The sequence below is a fragment of the Chenopodium quinoa genome, unplaced genomic scaffold (assembly GCF_001683475.1).
Source record: "Chenopodium quinoa cultivar QQ74 unplaced genomic scaffold, ASM168347v1, whole genome shotgun sequence".
Taxonomy (NCBI): domain Eukaryota; kingdom Viridiplantae; phylum Streptophyta; class Magnoliopsida; order Caryophyllales; family Amaranthaceae; genus Chenopodium; species Chenopodium quinoa.
In genome coordinates, this window is record NW_018742244.1 from 2,159,445 (window position 1) to 2,181,948 (window position 22,504).

The 22,504-nt window shown below is 38.1% G+C and overlaps 1 protein-coding gene across 1 annotated transcript; it reads left to right on the forward strand.

The window, feature by feature from the left end:
• Positions 1–6,589: 6,589 nt before the first annotated feature.
• LOC110737174 (putative F-box/FBD/LRR-repeat protein At5g44950) lies at positions 6,590–7,807 on the forward strand. Its single transcript, XM_021917551.1, has one exon. The coding sequence runs from the start codon at positions 6,590–6,592 to the stop codon at positions 7,805–7,807; it is 1,218 nt and encodes a 405-aa protein (XP_021773243.1).
• Positions 7,808–22,504: the final 14,697 nt, after the last annotated feature.

The following is a 22,504-nucleotide window of genomic DNA, read 5'->3' on the forward strand; positions in this document are numbered from 1 at the left end:
TTTAAAAGTTGTAACGGAATGATCAAGATATGGTTTGGAAATAACTAACCTAAAAAACTAACTAACCGTTTAATTTTGTGTTGAAAATAACCTCCATATGTGTTCTTTCAAAAATCAACTAACTTATAGACAACAAATTTTTATCAATGACAAACAAAATGAGTACATCAATTGTAAGAGCCAAGAATCTAATATGATGATCGATCCAATATGTACTAAGTAATGAAGATCCAAGATTTATGAAAAAACAAAGATCATATGAAGATCCAAGATTTAGTTGATTGAGAATGTTTTGGTACAACTTTTCAACTTTATTTACGTATCAAACCTAATTGCGTTTTATCTACTTTATCGAAATATTTGCGGCAGAAATGACGGGAACACAGTTATTACCAGCAACTTTGCAAAATTCACACTTGACTTTATGCCTCGAATTAATCCAGGACATTTTTGAACGCCGATCAAGACTTAGTATATCGCGGATCCGATCATAATTTTCTTAAAGTTTCAAATAAAGAATGAAGTTGTTAGGGTTGGTGTGTAAACTGCGGAAGCAAATTAAAGATGTATTGATTGATTAGATAACTAGAAGAAAGATAAAGGCAAGATAAATATTAAAAATGTACACACAATATTTAACGTGAGAAAAATGATAAAAAATAGCCCATGAATGACGAGCGTAAAAACATAAATCCAATATATGAAAGATAGGAGATACGACAAGAACCCTTGAACGGGTGATATTACAAGAGAATTCTCACTATAGGAACTCGCAAAGGAGTATTACAAAGTAATAATACAAGGAGGCGTAGTACGTATGTAGTAGGAAGGCTAGTGTATGGTATGGCTTCTTAAATTATGTGTGTTAGAAGAATGATTGAATGCCCATGACCAGTGGCGGAACTATTAAGGGGGCCTGGGTGGCACCGACCCCCCCATTTTTTTTATTAATTTATTAAGTTAAAGTTGTAAATTAATAGGTTAAATACAATTTTAATGCAATAAATAATATCAAATTAGCTTTGTTATAGTGGTAATGCATTGAGTTTGGTGAAAAGTCTAGGGTTCAAGTCTTTATACAAGCATTTTATTTATTTATTTTTTATTTAGTGCCCCTCCACCTTAAATATCCTACATCCGCCAGGGACCGCCACTGCCATGACCTATATTTATAGGTGGGGTGCTTGGATGAAATGGTCGGAATATTCCAGAAATCCCTCCATCATTCTTGTATCAACGATATTCTAGAAAATTCACATGTCGTCAATTCACAAAAAAAACAAGGAGGTTTATTTGGGGTGGCAATGAGGATCGAAAGAAAATTCATCTTATCTCATGAGAGGTACTCTAACGACCAAAAGAACTAGGGGTTTGGATATTCATTCGGCCAGGCAATCCAACGCTGCTTTCCTCACTAAATTAGGATGGTGTGTCTTGGCTGAACCTCAAACGTTGTGGGCCAGAGTTCTCTGAGCTAAATATTGCAAAGGCCGCTGCGATGTGAATATGTTCGAGCCAAAAAAGGATAGCAATAAGTTGGTATCTAAACTTAGCGACTCCAAAAGAAAGGTTCTAAGTTTAGATACTCAACTTTGGAAAATGATTTTTACACACCCTTATTTGATTTTGGCACACCCCTTTGTGAGAAAGGCATAGAAAACCGTGCTCTCACATAGGGGTGTGCCTAAATCAATTAAGGGTGTGTCAAAATCATTTCCCCTCAACTTTGAGTCTAATTTGACAAAAAGTGTAGGCCCTTATCAATATTATAATATGTTTTGTAATTTATTTAAGTTTTAATTTAATTACTTTTTTCCAAAAAAAACTTATAATATGATTTGGTGGGCCATAATTGAATGTGACATTAGTTTACTTTATAAAGTCTCACAATTGGGAAATTAGACTTCACATGAGTTGTTAAATTGAAAGTGGGTTGGGTATCACCACTGGAAGTAAAAAACAACTCATTTTGTATTTCAATTCTCAAAGTTGATCTCACCATTGGATATAGTCTAATGAATCTCATATTTTCATTGAGCCAGGATTTCTAAAAGTTTTCATATTAATGCAGAATCTAAAAAGGGCGTCGTTGAAAAGATTAGCTTAGATTGACCTATGAATATATGATGAATGACCAATCTTGAAAATACTAGCTGAGGTTATTTATATTAATTCTTGAAACCACAATAATTAAGTAATCGTTTTTAGATGTATTAAATTGCTTGCTAAGAACTTTTGCACGTTTACAAAAGTACTTGAATTGCGATACATTGACAAAGAAAAGAAGCCAATGGATTGGTTGTTTCTGTTTCTTGGAAATTTCTTAATCATTTAAAATGAACTCACTTAAAGATTTTTTTAAATGTACGAAAAAACATTATGAGAAGTTCTTTTGGAGAAAAAAAAAAACATCAATAGATTATCATGCTTACTGATTTCACAAAAAAGTAAAATGTAAATAATTAAATATAGTTGATAAAATATTAATTTACGATCATTATTATTAGTGGGTGCGATTTACCTTACCCTCCCCCACTCCCAAAGTGCCTAACAATGGCATATCTAAAATTTTATATAAATGGGTTCAAATTAAATTAAATTAATTATATTTTAATTATTGATAAATTAACAAATTACATGAAGCTACGTATATATTATATTAGGCATTGACACATATAATTATTGATGATGATAAATTAATAATAATTTTATATCACTTTTTTATATTATTATATGATCACGTACGTATTATATGAGCAACACACTACAAAAAAAGGATGATTTCAATTATAGTTTTGGCGGGAAACTTTTCAATAAAAAACCGACACATAGGTAATAATAGTTTGTTACGCCAAAAATTAATGATAGAAAACCGAAAAATAAAGGTGTTTGAAGATGGTTATCATGATCAAGATATCGAAAGAAACCTAATTGATGCAATTGAACAAGCTGATAGTTATCATCGTAATGTTGTTGCTGCACCGTCTGTTTTGAAATATTAAACATAGTCGTTGCAATTCGTTTTAGGGGTTTTGCCTTTTATGTGTTCTAGAAAAATATTGTTCGTTCTTTTTCAGGGTAATATATATCCAAGGGGCCAAAATAAGAGAGGAAGGTGAGTCATTTCAGCAATTGGTAAATGAGAGGAAAAAGGAAAAAGATACTTAAGAACAAAGAATATAGCGAGAATTTTGGAGTATTTGGAATCTTGGAGTATTAAAATACAATAAGATGTAAGACCGTAAAAAGTGGAGTTATTAGAGAATCAAAATATAGAGAAAATCTCTTAAATGTTCAAAACCTTACTAGAAAACCTCTCATCAAATACTCTTAACTTCTCCCAAGAAATCCTCTCAAAACTTAGAAGAAGGACAACAAGCATTCGACGTGCCATTCTACTCTAAAATATCACTCGTGGAAGAGATCAAGCCTCGACGTGCCATTCTACTCTAGATATCCTCAGCGCGATTTAGTTGATCGAGAATGTTTGGTACAACTTTTCAACTTTATCTACTTTGTAAGTATCAGACCCAATTGCGTTACGCTTCAAATATTAGTCCAGCTTTTCAACTTTATCTATTTTATCGAATTATTTTAGTCCAGCATTTGAGCTTTCCTTTGGCTGGTTTCCAGTGATAGGATTCTCAGTAATCTCAATTGATTCAAGCGTCAAATTGCAGAAAGTCTAAGATGTCTTATATGTGATGTGTATGAGGAGAGTACTTTACATATTCTTCGAGATTGTCCCGCAGCAAAAAGGGTTTGGTGCAAGATTTTGAGTCCTCAAGTGTTTGCTCTTTTCTTCCAACGCAATTTGAAAGAATGGATTACAAGTAACATCACAAGTGGAGACACAAATGAATCGGAATGCTGGGCTACTTATTTTGGCACGATTGTTTGGTGGATATGGTGTTGGAGAAATTGTATGGTTTTCAATCTTCAACATGAAATTCCTATTGATATTGGTGCCTTTCTCCAAGTGCGTTATGATGAAGCTAGAAGATGCAATGCTAATCTACATAATCCGGTACATAATACCCCGAAAAAGCAGATTCATGTAACGTGGAAAGCACCAAACAATGGCTGGTATATGTGCTAGACTGTGATGGAGCTGCGAAAGGTTGCCAGGTGCTGCAGGTGGGGGTGGTAATATTTGTGACCACATGGAACGTTTTGTCACAACATTCGCAGCAAATTTTGGTCATTGCTATGCTTTTAGAGCTGAAATGCTAGCTCTTGTGCGTGGCTTAGACTTAGCTCGCAATCTCCAAATTCAACAACTCGAAATCCAGCTAGACAATTTGGCATGTATTCAAATCCTTAAGCAGGAAGAGGCTGGAAGAGGGGAATGCGCTCATGAGATCAATTACTGCCATACAAAGCTCAAAGATGTTTCTTGGATAGTCAAAGTTGCTCATACCTATAGGGAAGGCAGCAGGCAGCCGCGCGACGAATTGGTTGGCCAATCGCGGAGTTTTTTAGACACAAATTTTATTATTTTAGTCCGTTCCGTTAGAGCTTAGTAGAATTTTAGAGGCGTAGCTTTACCTTGTCTAGTCCCTCCGTATAGTAGGTTGTTTATTTTGTTGTTTGTTTTCCTTCTGCTTTTTATTTGTTCTTTTCTTGGACTTTGTCCTCACTCCGTGTGTATATATATATATATATATATATATATATATATATATATATATATATATATATATATATATATATATATATATATATATATGTATGTATGTATGTATGTATGTATGTATGTATGTATGTATGTATGTATGTATGTATAAAATAACCAATCAGAATTTAATATGTATAAAATAGGAAATAAAAACTAAGTTAAAAGTGGAACACACTCAATATTATATGGATAGATATTTTTAAAACACACAAATAATATATGACACTAACAAATTGAAACGAAGAGAGTAATTTTCACGCGATGGAGGAAACCAATCCCATATTTCATTTGTTGTTGTAAACGTTATAAAAAAATTATGTTATGCATAAATTGTGAAAGAGTTTTCCACAAGGCACAACTTGTAAAGAGGAGTATAGAAAAAGAGTCAACGGTCACCAGGACTTAGTAACCACCAAGTACGGCCTTCAATTGATGAAGTCAGCAGTTCAACGAAGGTTCATGGAGTCTGGTGTACCCTGTTGCATACGCTGCTGATTTTTCAAACACAGTTATACCAATTCAACTAGTAGCAGTCCAGAACCTAATACTCCATATTAATTTAACAATGACAATTTTGAAAATGATGGATTTTAAGGAAAAGTAAGGACGTGTTCACTCCGTTTGATTCTCACATGTTTATAACTTTAATTAAATTAAAATCCTAGACGTAGCTACATATGGAGTATAATATAATTGAGTAATTAATCTACAAAGTACTATCATTGTGAATTGAGATTGAGTAACTTATAAATAGACTTGTCTAAATAACTCAATACTAAAATGAGGAGGTGGGCAATCTAAAGTGAAATTTTTTGGTAAAATTACGGTGTGATAAATGAAAAAGGTAAAGTTAAAAAGAATGAATAAAGTAGTTAGTATAGAGGATACTTCATACTCCACATTTTAGATTACTAATCCATGTAAGTTCTGTTTCCCCATGTAACCTCTCACCCTTATCTTTTTTTTCTATCATGGGTATACAAAACTAGGATTCCATTGGATCAATTATATTAGATGGAAATCAATTTCATGGTCCTTTCAATTTGATAGACCCATCATTGAAAAAGTTGTACTCCGGACTTGTTCTCTTCACATGAAACAAGTAGATCTGGTCTGAATTTTTTAAGATATGATCTGAATTTTTCTGATCTGGTTTGGTCTGATCTGATTTAACAATTTGACTAAAATTTGACCGCATTTTAATACTAATCTATAAAGAAAAATACCATCAAATGTGGAGCCCACAATAAAGAAAAAGTTGTTGATTTATTCACAAAAATGTCCCTATGAGAAATAAATTTCGTTTCTCATCACGAGAAACAGGGAATTTTCCTTTATAATGTCTACTGGAATCTATGATGACTTACGAATTAATCTACAGTATGATGTAAATCAAGGGTAGACTCAAAAATACCATTGACAAACTAACAATTAATCTATGATGTAAACCATGCGATTAATCTATGATGTTAATCTTGGTAGTATTACGATATACAAATTTAATTATAGTTAGGCGTTAGTTTTGATTATGTTTGATATTGAATTATATTAAGCACTAAAAATCTATTGTTGTGTGAGATTAATTCATTGTGTTGTAAATATATAAGCTGGGATTGAATGTTGATTTGTATCACCACTTGATAGTGCACTTGATAGTGTATGTCAATCTGGAAAAGGCTTGAACCTTTGGAGACCAGTATCAAATTTTGTTTGACGGGAGTAATTTTTTTTTTTTTTTTTCTAAAATAAGGGTAAATTTATAATTTTATTTTATTTTGCGGGCGTTAGTTAGATAGGGCGACGTTTATTGTAAATCTTAATTAAGCTTTTAATCTTTATCTTTTTAAATATAAATATATATACAGTTATCTATTTGATTGAAACCCTAAACATCAATAATTCGTCTCCACGATGCCCCCTAGTAAGAAGAAGATTATGCCGGTCATGTATTGGAATAAGCCCGAAATCATGAGCATTAAGCATGATTATACAAGTGAAACAGATAGATTAAGCTTCCTTCCTGATAGTCTTCTGATCACCATACTCTCTCTTGTTCCAATCCACTCCGCGGCTGCCACCTCCGTCTTATCCCACCGTTGGCGCTATCTCTGGACCCAAATCACCCACATCTCCTTTGAACCATGTATGGGTAGGATGTGCAGGAAACCATTTCGTAGTTTCCGGGGTTTCAAGAATACCGTCAATCACATTCTCTTCCAGCTCTCCTCCTCCAAACTCCACACCTTTCGCCTTAATTTCCCTTTCCCTAACACCCTTTTACAAGAACAACAAACTGATGACACGACGACCTTTTACTCGGAGTTAAGGGACTGCATAGCCTGTATTGTTCCCTGGATTGAGCTTGTGTCGCATCGTAACCCGGAGGCAATCATAGTAACTTTTCACGACTCGAATACTATTCGATTGCCACATTTACCCGTTAGTTTTCTTCAAACTCAATCACTTGTTACACTGAAATTAATTGCAAATGTTGAGCTTAACTTTCCTAAGGATAATCTCCAAGTTAATCTCCCTAATTTAAAGAAGCTCCACATGAATTTATTCGACTCACAACGTTGTGTTATGGATACTCTTTTTAGGTCTTGCCCTTTACTAGAGCATTTATTATTGTCTCTTCGTTTAAACGAACTTGATCACCTTATACATATATCTGCCCCGAACTTAAAGGATTTGGATATCAATTTGGAAGAATCATCGTTGCTGTCTATTCACACCAAGTTTGTGGTTAATGCTCCTAAACTGGAACGATTCGAGGTTAGAGGACTTCTAGCGGTTTATGACTTTGTCACGAATCCAACTAATTTACGACATGTCATATTTATCTTGCAAAAAATTGATGGATTTATAATTGATCATGTTTTTGTTAACACAAGACAAGGGCTATTTCGAGGGATTTCTTGTGTTCGGAACCTAGTATTAGTAGGTGATTGTGGTATAACAATTAGTCTGTTAGATTTTGTTGCTGGTATTAATGGCCTGCCAATCTATCATAACCTAGTTTATCTCCATCTCAACTGTGGCGAATCTGATGTGGATTTCGTTGATAATAATTGGAGACCTCAATTACCCAGTTTTTGGTCGGCTAATCTCAAAAGCATTAATGTCTGAATGTGGTAGAGATGAATTTGCTTAAGAACATTTTAAGTTCCGCATCTGCTTTGAAACAACTTTGTGTTTCTTCTCTTTATGCTAAACTTAATCCAAGGCCAAATCGACTATGGAATGAATATACATTTTGTAGAGAGCTGTTTATGTGTCCAAGGAGTTCGTTATATACGTCCGTACAATTTAGCAGTATATACTCAAACATGTAAAATACTCAAACAGTATATACGTCCGTACAATTTAGCAGCAAGTTAAATGAGGTTTATTTTCTATGTAAATTTCTCTCAAATAAATAAAAGCTTCTTTCATAGATTAGCTAATAATAATAACCATGAGTGACAGACTGTTTACAGGCCTTGGCCTAATTACAACTAACACCACCATAGACTAAGGTGGGTTCAAAAGTGGTGTTATAACACCCGAATTACAAGTTTGATCAGAAGAGTTAATAAGTTTGTTAAGTTACAGTAATTTTCCATGGGCACTCAAAGTTTTAGAAGATGCAAAATTGATGAAGGTACATTGTTTGGTTAACAAATTAAAGCGCAAAATGGAGGAAGTTGGAATTCATGGGAATTGAAAGTTCCTAGGAATTAAATTACCTAAGTCTCCTAGGTCAATCAAAATTCCCATAAATTGTAATTTCTTTTTTTATCTACCAAACAATTAGATTAATTTCCTAGGAGTTGCATGAGTGAAATAACTTCCTCGGAATAAGGCCTTGGTGTGTGCTAAGTTTCTTATTAAAATATTTAGGAAAATTTGTCAAAAATAACATCACCTTTCACCGGTCTTCCAAAAATGAAACGAACTTTAGATTATTCTAAAATAAAACGACTTTTGATACACATCTGCCAAAAATGAAACGTAACCGATTGGTAACCTGTTAAATAGGTTACTAGTGACACGTGCCACAATGTCATTAGTCATTTTTTTTTAACAATTTCTTTTAAAAAAATAACCTTAAAATTTTTTTTAAAAAAAACTTAAAATTAAAAAAAAAACAATGAGATTACAAATAAAATAAAAAAAAAACACTCCCTCCCCTTGCCGGCAGCACCCCCACCGTTGGGCCACCCCATAACCGCCGGTGACCAAAACCCCCTTCCCCGGAACCGGCGGTACCGTTCCTCAAACACCGTCCTCCTTCCTCCCACCCTAAAACCTTCCTCCCTCACCTGGAAAACCCTCATCCCTCACCTCGAAAACCCTTCTCCCTCCACCGGCCGCCGCCCAAACCGCCTACACTATGCGGGCGAACCAATATCGGCCCTCCTACGGCCGTCTCCACCCCCTTCCCCCCCTTGAATCACCACCCGATCTAAAACCCGAAAATCGAGTGGTGGTTTTAGGGTTCAAAATCAAACCAAACCCCAAAAGTCTCATTTCTTGTGCCAGTGGCTTGGTGGTCGAGATCTGGAGGGTTCTTCCGGCGCCGAAAAAAGGCTCTGGCTGTCGGCGGTAATGTGGAGGACGCGGCGGTGGTTGTCGGTGACGGCAGGGGATATTTTTTATTATTTCAGTTTTCTTTGGTTTTAATTTTTTTAAAAATATTTATTTTGATTTAATTTTTTTTTAAAATCATTATTATTAAAGTAATTAAAATGATAAAATAAAATTTAATTATTTTAACCTATCAACATGTGACATGTGGCAAATGCAACCTATAAAACAGGTTACAGGTTTTTTGTTTCATTTTTGGCAGATGTGTGTTAAATGTCGTTTATTTTGAAATAATCAAAATATTGTTCTATTCTTGGAAGACCGGTGAAAGGTGGTGTTATTTTTGACAAATTTTCCAAATATTTAGGATACTTATTAAAAGTACGTTATTGTGTTTTTTATTTTTACTATATATTTTGAGTTGTGTTTTCAATGCTTAATAAAATTATAAAATAAACTTACGGATCGATGATGAATGATAAAATTTTGGAAAAAAATACACGTAAACACCTCTATTTGCGTAGTAAGAAATATCTCGATTTGCATATTTACGTATTATTTAATACGCAAAATAAGGCATTTATGTTATTTTTTTGTCAAATCTGAGCTCAATTTGGAACTTTAAGGACAAGCAAAAGCCCCCAAATTCTTTAACGGAACAATTTTCAACATGTAGATCGATAAAAAAAATATTATTAAGTGGAGAGTGCGTGGTCCTCGTTAATGGAATTTGTTAACGGTGGGATAACGACAAGGTTTTCGTTTAGAAACTATATGTATTTTGGGGTTATACGGTGGATTTCTGAAAAGGGTCGGGGGCACATCGTAGAAAATGCAAAGTTATAGAATTATAATGTTAAAAAACCCAAAAAAAAAATTAGTAAACAAACTCGTTAGCACGTGGACTACCCGTTCTTTTTTAACAGGGCGAGTAAGAGTAGCTTTTTAGGCTCGTTTTCAGGGCCGAACTTCTTTTATCTAGCCCATTAGGCACATTTTATAACTTTCGGCCCGTGTCCGTCCCAACTATATCTCTTATTGCCAGTTATTTTTTATAAAAAATAAGGTGACTATTTTTTAGGAAAAATACACTTTAATAATCCCAACTATTGTCGATTTCCTTCTAATGTCCCAAAAACCGACTACATACCTGTTCAAAGGGTAATTTTTTTTTTTTTATATATTAAATGCCACATGTCAGCACATGATTGGCCTAAATATTGAAAAAAAGAAAAAAGAAAAAATAAAATCAGAAACCGTTCAGGCAACCCAACTCACCATGGCACCATGAAACCCCAGCCACCCCACACAGTCCAACGGCCACCTCCCTTACCCCCCCCCCCGAAAATGGCAGTCGACCCTTCCAACCCCCAAAACTCACAGTATCCGATCCACCCGAACCCTCTAAACCACTCCCCTCCCTGCCCTCCTCTTTCGTCGGAAAACTAAAACCAAAAAATAAAATAAAATAAAATAAAATAAATAATCAATGTTGCTCCTCTTCCCTTCCCACACCCTCGAACCCGGTCAGGGAGCCCAATTCGGGGGTTGGGGAAAAAGGGGTCGTTTTTTACAGTGGAGGAGGTTGATTTCAACGTTGGTCGAATGGGGAAGGTTAATATCGAGGGAGGATAGGTGGTTTGGGGTGAGAGTGGGCCGCATAAGGTGGTTAGTTTTTGGTGTTGGGAGTTGTCGTCCGTCCGTTTTCGAGGGGCAAGCAAGATGGACGGTCATTTTCCGACGGGCTGGGGTTTGACCCTAGCGTTTGGCAGTGGCGTAGGGGAGTAGTGGTTGTTAGGGTTTTTTTTAATTTAGATCACTTATTACAACAAGCATGGGTGAAACCAGGAATTTAAGAACTGGGGGGGGGGGCGATTCTTATATAGATTTTTTTTTACGAAAAAAAAGCTATTAAGAGCTATTAGGAAAAAAAATGCAATTATTAGAAATTTTAAATACCAATGTCAAAACCTTGATCATCTTAAATGTATATAGGTTTTTTAAGAAAAAAAAAATACTAATAAAAAATGATTATCTTATATCTAATATATAATTGTAGAGTCAGTTTTAACGTGAAGCCTCCAAAACCCCAATACTAAATTCTCATGCATTTGTTTTATTTATTTATTTATTTTTATTTTTTTTTTGTAAAAAAACAATAACTACCCATTCATTACTTTATTTATTTATATTTAATTTAACTTTCACAAAATAACTACCCATCCCATTTTTTTCTTTTTCTTTTTTTTGTTTTGTATTTTTTCATGGGACTGTTAAAATAACATTTCTTTTTGTTCAAACCACTACTAACATTTTTTTTGTGTGTGTGTGGTTTTTTTTTATTATTTATTATTTATTTTATTTATTTAGTATAAAATATGCTATGAATTAGCACGGGTATACAATTTCTTTATCAACAATTCACCATAGCACTCAAAATTCTCAACCCTTCATTTATATGCATTTTTTTAAGGACACTTTCTAAAAAACTTCAACTTCTCTAATCAAAATCAAAACAAAAAAAAAATGTACATACATCACGCTTTTTGCGTGACTGGCACCGAATAACTGTTTGCAAAGAACAAAGTAACTCCTAAAGCATTGATGGAATAACCCCTATGACATTAACCGAGTAATTCTTTTGAGCTTTACAACAGAGCAAAGAACACCAATAAGGGTGTTTGTGGTGCAGTTTGGTGTGGTGCATGCGGTTTGTGGTTTAACCATATTATTTAAATTATAATTATTTTTTAAAAAACAAAACTTTAATTCTTATACAAAACTTTAATTCTAATTTGTCATTAATAATTTATAATTAAAATATTAAAAAAAATTTAAGCTTTAATTAGCTAATAGTCAAGGATTAGCTCATATATTTTAGTTCTCTTATAAATTTTTTTAATAGAAATATAGTACAAAAAAATATATTTATAATTTTTTTTAATAGAATATTATAGTATAAAAGTGCAATTTGGTCAAAATTTTATTGGAAACCGCACCAAACCACAAACCGTAATTTGATCATTTTCAAATACCTCACCACAATTTTCAAACCGCAAACCGAACTCAATACAATTCTAAACATCATATTTCATCAGCGCAGAGCAGGGTTAGCAAGGCAGAACAAGTGTCAGCAAATTATTAATACTCAGTAGAGTACAGCTAAGCAGGGTTCAGCAAAGCAAACCAAACCACAAGTCCATAACAGCTCAATTCAAAATAATAGGGTTTAAATTACAACATCAATATCAACTTTCCGTATTTAAATATATATTTTTTCTTATATTATATATTTAATATCTTCTAATATAATAAAATCCCGTGCTTTTTGCACGGGTACACTCTAGTGTATATATAATTGTAGAGTTTTTTTTTCAACTTTCACTCACAATACTCCAATCCTTGAATGGAGTAATTCTATGCATTCTTTTTTTTTTAATTTTTTTTTTTTAATAACTACCTCTTTAACTTCCATTACAATAACTTCCATTTCTCCATTATTTCAAACACAAAAAATAAAAACAATAAAATTTACAATTACCAATTAATTTTTTCTTTTAAATATACATAAACAATTAATTTTTTCTTTTAAATATACATAAATGCTCCAAACTCCCTAAGTTCTCGTGCATTTATTTTTTATATATATTATTTTTTTATTTAAAAAAAAACGTAACTACCCATTCCACAAAAAAAATCAATAACTACCATCCCGCTATTTTTTTAAATTTTTTTTCTTTTTTTTGTATTTTTTACAAGGGAATATTACTAATATTACACGTTTTTTTAAGTACACTAATAACATTTCACTTTGTGTTATTTTTTTACGTAGTATAATAGATGATGATTAGGGGATTTTTATCCACCAATCACCGTCTGACAAGTGGACCAACCAGGTTCCGCCACGTGTCCTTCACGTAGGCCAATAGGAGCCTGCCACGTGTCAATCACAGATACGTCCTCTACGGACCAATTGAGACACGCCACGTGTCCACCCATGCCAAATGGGAAAACCGGCCAACAAGGCCCAATCCTGTCTAGAGGCCCGGTCAGCCCTAGGTTTACCCTAAACCTAGAGAGTGGCACGCTTCTCAAGACTATAAATACTTAATTAATCCTCATTAAAGCAGAGGAAGAAATCAAGAGAACATCAAGCAATTGAGAGAGCAATTGATCAAGCAATTAATCTCACCTGAAGAACAGAGAAGAACAGAAACATTACGGAACACTAATAACCGGCTAATCTCGCTAACAAAGCAGATTACCAACATTAAACACTCTCACCTAGAGAGGTCTTATTACTTTAATTTCCGTATTAATTACTCCTTAATCAGGTACTAACTTGACCGTTGGAGGCGGAGCTCTCAGGAGTCTCCGTTATTTTGCAGGTACAGGCGTCCGGTTCCAGTCTCGGAATTGTAACTCTCCCGCAGGACATCAGAAAACCCCGAAACAGATGACATGCAGTACCACAAGTATATAGTTCATTTATCAACAATTCACCATAACACTCAAAATCCCCAACCATTTGATTATATGTATTTTTTAGGAACTACCCTCCAAACAACTTCGACTTCTCTAAAAGCCACAACCAAAAAAAAAATACAACACGTTTTTTGCGAAACTGGTCTCATCGAAAAACTGTTTGCAAAAGAACAGAGTAACTCTTACATCACTGAACCAAGTTACCCCGGTAACCTCTATAGCTTTGACAAAGTAAACCCCATAATTACTTGCCACATTGCGTGGCCACCGACATCTAAGAGTAGATCGACCCTGTTCTTTTAAGCTTTTGAACAGGGCAAAGAACATAAGATTTCAGCATAGCAATTAGCAGGGAAAACCAAGTGTCAACAAATTAATAATATTCAGTAGAGCATAGCTACGCAAAGTCCAGCAGAACACAAGTCCACAACAGCTCAAAAGAACAGAGTCTAAGTTACAACATTAAAATCAACTTCCCGTATTCTTAGAATATTTTTTCTTATAGTATATATTTAAAATCTTTCTAATATAATATATCTCGCATGCATTTTGCACGGGTACACTCTAGTTATAATAAAAAGTTAGTTGGAAAAATAGGAAAGAAATGGCTTTGAGAAGAAGTAGAAGAGATCACATTATTTTCATATGTATATATATTTTTTTTAAAAAAACAAAAATACCTTAAAATCAAAATATATATACTTAAAATGATAGTAAGTAAAAAAACCTATAGATGAAGGATTGATCCCTTGATCTCATGCCAACAAAACATTATCATATCATCCTCAAACCAACTAAGCAACCCAACTTTGCTTTTATTTTGAGCTAACATTTACATTTATGCATAAAACTTATGGGTGCCAACAATTAAAAAACCTAGGCTGCCATGATGGGCTGGGGAGGCCAGGCCTCCACCGGCCCCTCCCGTACCTCCGCCCCTGACAACAAGTCATTGACTTCGTGTTTACCGGTTTGGACTATTAGAGGCAAACTAAGGGCATAATTAGGATTATTATAAAAAAAAAATAAACCTTAGTTAGGATTATTAGAAGTAGATCGGCAATAGTCGGGATTTTTAAAGTGTATTTTTCTAATTTTTTATAGGCAACAAAAATTATACATACATTAGCATTACTATGGAGTGTTACTTCTAGATTTAGAAGGTGTATTAATACATATATAGAAGGTGTATTAATATAGAAAGTGTATTAATATATACGAATTATTTTAATTTTGAGTTATAAAAAGTGAGTTAATAATAAACTTTGTCGATCTTCTTACTCTTATAAAATGTTACGTTGCTCATAAGCTGACACGGTTAATTCAATCTAACAATAACTAACTTCAATCATTAACTACCTAACTAGCTGACAGATAAGGATCTTGGAATTTCTTCAAGTTAGTTAACTTAGTTTGCTGGTTATCTCGTTTTTATAGTTATTATTTAGCTTAACTAATAATTTCGATTGGAAATGAAAATGAAATTTTATTATTAATCAAAAACAAACCAACAATTACAATAACACCAATTTTACTATACTACTAGACGCATTACATGAAAAATAGACTAGTACTAATGAAATTAAAGACGAGATTATCAAAGCATCATATCAATCATGATCACTAATTATATTACACTAACCAATTAGGTCGAAGTAAATTGGTGAAGAAATTCTTCGTAAAGCTTGAAAACCAAATCAGGTTTTTTGATTCCCAGAAAAAACTTATCATCCAAAGTGTTGGTGCTTTTGAGAACATCTAACAGCCGACTGATGGGTCTGCTCCCATCACAAGGAACGAACTCATGACCTTCATGAGGGACTTCAAGGGAGAGATTCAAGAGTTGATCAACAAAAAGCCGCCTGCTTCAGTCAAAGAGCAGTCGGCCAAAAAACCTTCCACTTCACTGAAGAGGAAGCCAGTTCAAGGGCGAGAGGCGACTCCTCATCCTAAATCCAAGAAGCGGGAGCCACCTGCCCTTGATTTCACAAAATTCCGTTATCCTACGGGAAATAGGAAACCGGTTCGTCATATTCAGGCGGACGGGTCAAAGCAAACGTTCACAGATGCTCGGCTACTGCTAGAGCAGAAGAAGAGTGACCGATTGTCAGAGTCGGCTTCTACTTCAAATTTTCAAGACAGTTTGTGAAATGCCTCGATGAGGCATACTCAGTCGTACCATGAGAGTCAGTCAGGCGGCACCTCCCGTCAGTCCGGCTTTCATAGTGCCCAGGCGGTACCAAACTTACCATTTGTGCCGCAACAACAGTATTTTATGCAGCCACCTCCATTTGGTGGACCTGCAGCAAAAAACGTCCAACCTATGGACTGGCAGCTACGGTTGCTTAGACTTGGTGAACAGCCGTCGGCCTTCTCCAAGGAAATTACTGAAGCCGCTCAGCCGGCCAAAGTAAAAAATGTACTAGTAGGCGCCTATGACGGCACTACTAACCCAGAAGACCATCTGATGGCATTCACCAACCTGATGTACCTTCAAGGGTTGGATGATCCCACTTGGTGCAAGTGTTTCCCAGCGACTCTCAAGGGAATCGCACAGCAATGGTTCGGCAACCTGCCGACTGGTTGTGTAAACAGCTTCAGGACGCTTGCTTACTTATTTGCCTCCAACTTCGCCATGAACATCCCTGCGAAGAAAACGACCCTTGATTTGGGAACAATTCAGCAGGGCGAGAAGGAGGGGCTTCGTTCTTACATCAGGCGGTTCAACCTGATGAGAATACAGATTCAAGGGTTACCGGATGAGGTAGCTTATACTGACTTTTTTAGAGGTCTCAAAGACGGGTCTACCTTCAAATTTGATTTAGTTCGAAAAAGGGTGGCGACTCTTCAAGAGGCCTTGATTGAAGCAGAAGCCTATATACAGGCGACTGATCTGTGTACGATAAAACAGTCGGACGGGAAAAGGTTCGACAAAAGAGAAGGACGACAAAAACAGTCGTCTAACAAAGATGAGAAAAGAAAAGAGGTCTGGGCGGCTGATTCCTCTAAACAGCCGGCCCAGAAAAAGAAAAAAGAATTCAAACCATACTCCCCAAAGTATGTGTTTAACAAGGATAACCAGTTTATCCTAAAAGAAATAAGGGGACGGTTCTCAATTGAGAAGCCGGTCCCCATGAAGGATTCTGCAAACAACCGGAACCAAGATAAAATCTGTGCTTATCATGATGACGTTGGTCATCACACCAATGACTGCATCAGTCTCATGCGGTACCTAGACCGCTTGGCTGAGCAAGGTGATCTTGACACTTATGTCAAGAAATCTACGGGGAACACTTCCTCAAAAAAGCAGTCGGCCAAAAAGAATCAACAGGCCGACAGTTCCGATACAGATGATGCAGTCGTCTACACCATTGCAGGCGGCTTCTCAGGAGGCGGCCCCACTATTAGGGGCAACAAAGATAATATAAGGCGGTTAGATGTAAATTCCGTTCACCAAGAACGGCCGTCCAAATATACATTTCCTGAGATTGTCATCACTGAAGAGGATCTAGGAGGGGTAAGGGGGCCGCATGACGACCCTCTCGTTATTGAATGTAAAGTGGCCAACCAGAGAGTTGGCCGAATCCTCATAGATACCGGGAGCTCCTCAGATCTCATCAGCAGCAAATGTCTGTCAAAACTGAAATATCAGACGGACTGCATACATCCGGCCTCCCACCCTTTAATAGGGTTTGGAGGAGGAGTCGTCCACCCACTGGGACGAGTAGATTTACCCATTCGCCTGGGCGAAAAAGGGGAAGGACGACACATGGTAGTCCGGTTCCTAGTAGTAGAAGAACTCTCGGCCTACAACATGATTCTGGGTCGACCAACCCTGAATAATTCCAAGGCTGTTATAATCCCCTCTCTTATGCTGCTCAAGTTTGAGAGGGATAATGGAACAGTCGGCTCCCTAAGGGGAGATCAGAGGATGGCCCGAGAGTGCTATCTCTCGGATGTCAAGCCCACTGTTATGGCCACTGGGTCAAGTGGAGAAAAAATAGAACTTGACAATGTCAAGGAGAGTGCGCCTGTTCAAGAAACAGGCGACAAAAAGAGAAAGGCGTCCCAGACAGAGTCCGCAAGAAAAGCAAGAAAATAGCAATCATTGGCAGAGGAGCGGCCGGATAAGTCCCGCCCTCAGCCGGCTGGTGAGCATACGGACCTGATCTTAGACGACTCACGTCCTGACCGAACAGTCAAAGTTGGGACGACTGCTCTGAGAAACCTTGGTGACGACTTTCACAACTTATTGAAAGAATACAAGGACATCTTTGCATTTGAAGTCCATGAAATGCCAGGCATTAGTCCTGATCTGGCGGTACATAAACTCGCTGTGGATCCGAAAAAGAAGCCGGTACGGCAAAAGAAGCGGAACCATGGCGAAGAAAGAAGTCAGGCGGCAGCCGCCGAAGTTAAAAAATTACTTGATGCAGGGTTCATTCGGCAATGTTACTTCCCAGACTGGGTTGCAAATGTGGTGCTTGTTAAAAAGCCGAATGGCACCTGGCGAATGTGTGTAGACTACACTGAAAAAACGAGCCTCCTGTTTTGAAATGATACAGGGAGAACTTCACAAGAGGGGGTACCTTCAACCCTTCTTAAAGTGTGTTACTCCTGAAAAGGGACGAGAGATACTAGATGATCTTCACTCTGGTTACTGTGCTTCTCATATAGGTGGTAGGATGCTTGCTCAAAGGGCAAGGCGGCAAGGCTACTTTTGGCCTACTTTGGAAGCAGATGCAATGGAGATGGTGAAAAAATGTGACAAGTGCCAAAGGTTTGGCAAATTAATTCACCGTCCGGCTACTGACCTCACTACCATTCACAGCCCACTACCGTTTGCTAAGTGGGGCATGGACATTCTGGGTCCATATACGCCTGCTACAGGCGGCAGAAGGTATATACTTGTTGCCGTTGACTACTTCACTAAATGGGTAGAGGCGGAGGCTGTAAAGGGAATCAAGACGAAAGATGTAATTTCATTCATTTGGAAAAACGTCATCACTCGGTTCGGGGTTCCCATGTTTATGGTTTTTGATAATGGTCCCCAATTTGAGACGCCTGTTCTCAAAAGCTGGTTGGGAGACCAAGGAATTGCACACTACTTTGCATCTGTCGGCCGTCCACAAGCAAACGGCCAGGTAGAAGCCTTTAATAAAATCATCTCAGACGGTCTCAAGAAAAAGATTGAACGAGCAGGCGGCCTATGGGCGGATGAACTACCACATGTTCTCTGGGCCATTAGGACGACTGAAAAAGGGGCGACTGGAGAAACTCCATTCCTCCTAACTTATGGTGCGGAAGCTGTTCTTCCAATAGAAAACTACGAGCCGACTCTTCGAGTAATGTTATATGACGAAGAGGCAAACTGGGAAGCCATGCGCCTGGCATTAGACTCACTTCCTGAAAAGAGGGGCAATGCTGTTTTGCGCCATGAGATCTATCGCCTGAGAATGACTAGATCATACAACAAAAAAGTACACAGGCGTCCACTCAAAGTAGGGGACTTTGTACTTAGAAAAATGGAAGCAGTTGGTAGGGCTAATGAGTCTGGCAAACTAACTCCCAACTGGGAAGGACCCTACCGAATCTATGAGGAAGTCAGGGACGGTACCTACCGTCTGGAAACACCAGACGGACAACCGTTGCCTCGAACTTGGAATGTAGATAACCTTAAAAAATATTTCTTCTGAATGATGTAAAGTAAAGAGCTACTATTCAATTTTGTATTACGAGGGGCATGCCGTCTGTACCTTTACAGTCGGCTACTCTCCATTGAGTTTTTTCACTCTTATCTTCAGAGGGGCATGCCGTCTGTACCTTTACAGTCGGCTACTCTCCATTGAGTTTTCACTCTATCTTCAGAGGGGCATGCCGTCTGTTCCTTTATAGTCGGCTACTCTCCATTGAGTATTTTACTCACAATACTTAGCTAAAAAGATTAGGGCCTGGCCGACCCTGTGCCTAACAGGCGGCTACCCTTCTTTTACTTAGCACCTACGTTCACCAAGAACTTACCAAGGCCACCGGCCGAATGATCAGACCAGGCGCCAAGCCACCTGATCAAATCTACAAAACTAATACGACCTGTCCCAACATCATAGCAGGCGTCCGACGGCATCCCTCCGGATGAAATTCGTCGCAGAGAGCAGCTCCCTTTTGGGTGGAACATTGTTCTATAAACTAATTACACGGCACCTATACGACTGTCCCCAAGGGCAACCACGTAGCCGTTTTTGAGACAAGGATAACTCTATCACTAACCAAACCAGTGGTAGCAGTTGACATCTGAGTCAGATGACCGCCTGTATTACTTGGGATAAATGCAGGGGGTACCTATTGAGTTAATAGCCAACAAACATTGGCGAATCAAGGGGTCTAGCCGGCCTACGCCGCCTGGTACCTCTACTTCTCAAACAAAAGTGACGGCGACTGAGTAACTCCAACGTTAACTCATAGTCACTCCTTCAAATTTGGTATGGAACCTAAAAGGTTTGAGTCGTCCGCCTGTTTTAAACAAACAAGGGCACTCAAACCCCTATTCCTACTAGGTAACCTATTGAGTTAATAGCCAACAAACATTGGCAAATCAAGAGGATCAGCCGGCCTCCGCCGCCTGGTACCTCTACTATTCAATCTAGAGTGTGACGAAGACTAAGTAACTCCTATGTTAACTTAATAGTCACTCAAACTTAGTATGGAGCCTAAAAGGTATGAGTCGTCCGCCTGTTTTTAACAAACAGGGACTCTCAACCACTACTATTGCTAGGTTAACAAATTACGAGTTAAAAGCCAACATTGGCAATAAAGGGAAACAACCGGTTCCCGCCGCTTGTTATCCTACTTAATTCCTTGGCGACTAGGTAATACTATTTGGTCAGACCGATTGAATAAATAGTTCGAATACCGATTGAATAAATGGCCGACTGATCGTCTATCCTGGAAACAGACAACCAGTCGTCCAGGGGCATAGGCGGCGTACTTACTATTTGTACCTGTCTGCAACGTTCGGCCATGTACAACAGTCGGTCTAGTGAACAATGGGATATTAGATATGGAATACTTAGACAAATTTGAATCAAAACAAAAATTTGATTAAAAATAAGCCGGTCATTAAAGACCAGCAAAATATTCAAAGCCCCGACCCCCTGGCCGGGTAAATACAAAACAAACGGCACGCAGGCCGTGGAAAAAATACTTTAAGCTTAAGAAGGGGGCAGTTCAGTATTAGCAGCTGCCGCCTGGTCAGCACTCTTCTTGCTGGACTCGGCTTCAGCTGCACCCTCTTTTGATGCCTTACCCCCAAGTGGCACAAGCGCCACAACCGGCTCTTCCTCCTCCTCCAACGTATCTCCCAACGCCTCTTCTTCAGCAGCCGCCAGGATCTCTTGATTATATGTTTCCGAACACTGGCGGTACGTTCTTTCCCATGAGGCAAAGCCGGCATTGGGGAACAGGCGGCCCCAGGTCATGCGCTGGATTTGAGCGGAGTCTTCCACCATCTCCCGGACGAGCTCTTTCTTCTCTTGCTCGGCCTTTTCCGAGAGCTCTTGGGTAAGACTCTTCTCTTGGCTCACCAGGCGTTCTTTTACGTTGGCCAAAGATTTCTCCATGGCTTCGTAAGAGTGCATTTTTTGGCGAAGAGGTTTCAGCTCGGCCTTAAGATTTGTGACGGTCGCCTCCAGCTCGTCATTCTTCTTCTGGGTCGCCTCTAACTGAGCCCGAACAGCGGCGGTAGCCTGCGCCTGATAATAAAGAATATCAATGGTCAGTACTTCATTTTGGGCAATTTGAAACATTGCCTTATCACAGTTGGAGGCGCCCATAGCTTTTGCAGCCTTTACCTCTTTGTTTTTCCGATCAAGCGGCTTGCGAAGGCTGTTAACTCGGAGCAGGGCCTAAGTACAAAAAGAAAACAGGCGTCAGTTTCCAAACAAAAAAGATAACAGGCGTCCTGGAATTCAAATACTCAAAAAGTATACCTCAGCAAGGACCCCTGCAATCCCATCAAGGTCAAGGGTGCCGGCACCCCTGACCGCCTCCCTTTCAGATGGAGGAACTACTTTGATCATGGACTTGGCTACCTCAACCAAGTCAAGCCCCTGAGGGCCGGCTGCATCAAGCGTAAAAAAGCAAGTTAGACCTAGTCAAGAAGGAAGCAAGTGTGAGTTTTTACAAGTGATTGTCCATACTTCTAGGCGGCCCCGCCGGGGTTTTAGAAGAAGTGGCCGGCTGCTTCTCAGCCGCCACTGTTTTCCTGGAAGACCCAGGAGAGCTTGCAACAGTCGTCCTCCGGGCCTTGGGGTCCGGCTGTTGCGAGGAAGAAGCTCTTGGAGTGCCAGACTGAAAATAAAAAGAGTTAGTATATGCATAAGACAACTCCTAAAAGAGGAAGAGTTTTCGAAGCCTACCAAGGGTGCCCCCTTGTTGGGGGAGTCGGCACAAGACTGTTGCATGAGAGAGGCCCGCAACATGGCCGCCGCAGTCTTGGATGCTGTTATTTTACTCATGGCGTCAGCTGCAAAAAATAAACAGCAAAGTTAGTAAAATCCCAAGTAAACAAAGCGTGAAAAAACAGAGTATTTGACAGGCCGGCTACCTCTAGAGCACCGACTGCTGAGGCCACAGGCGGCCAAAAAGTACTCGTCATAGAGCCACTTGAAGCTCGGGACGCAGTTTAGGGGTACTTGCTCTCGTACCCCTGAAGTAGAGTTCACCCTAGTCTCTACTTTGAAGAGTCCTTTGTCTAGGATCTCTCTTTTAGCCTTT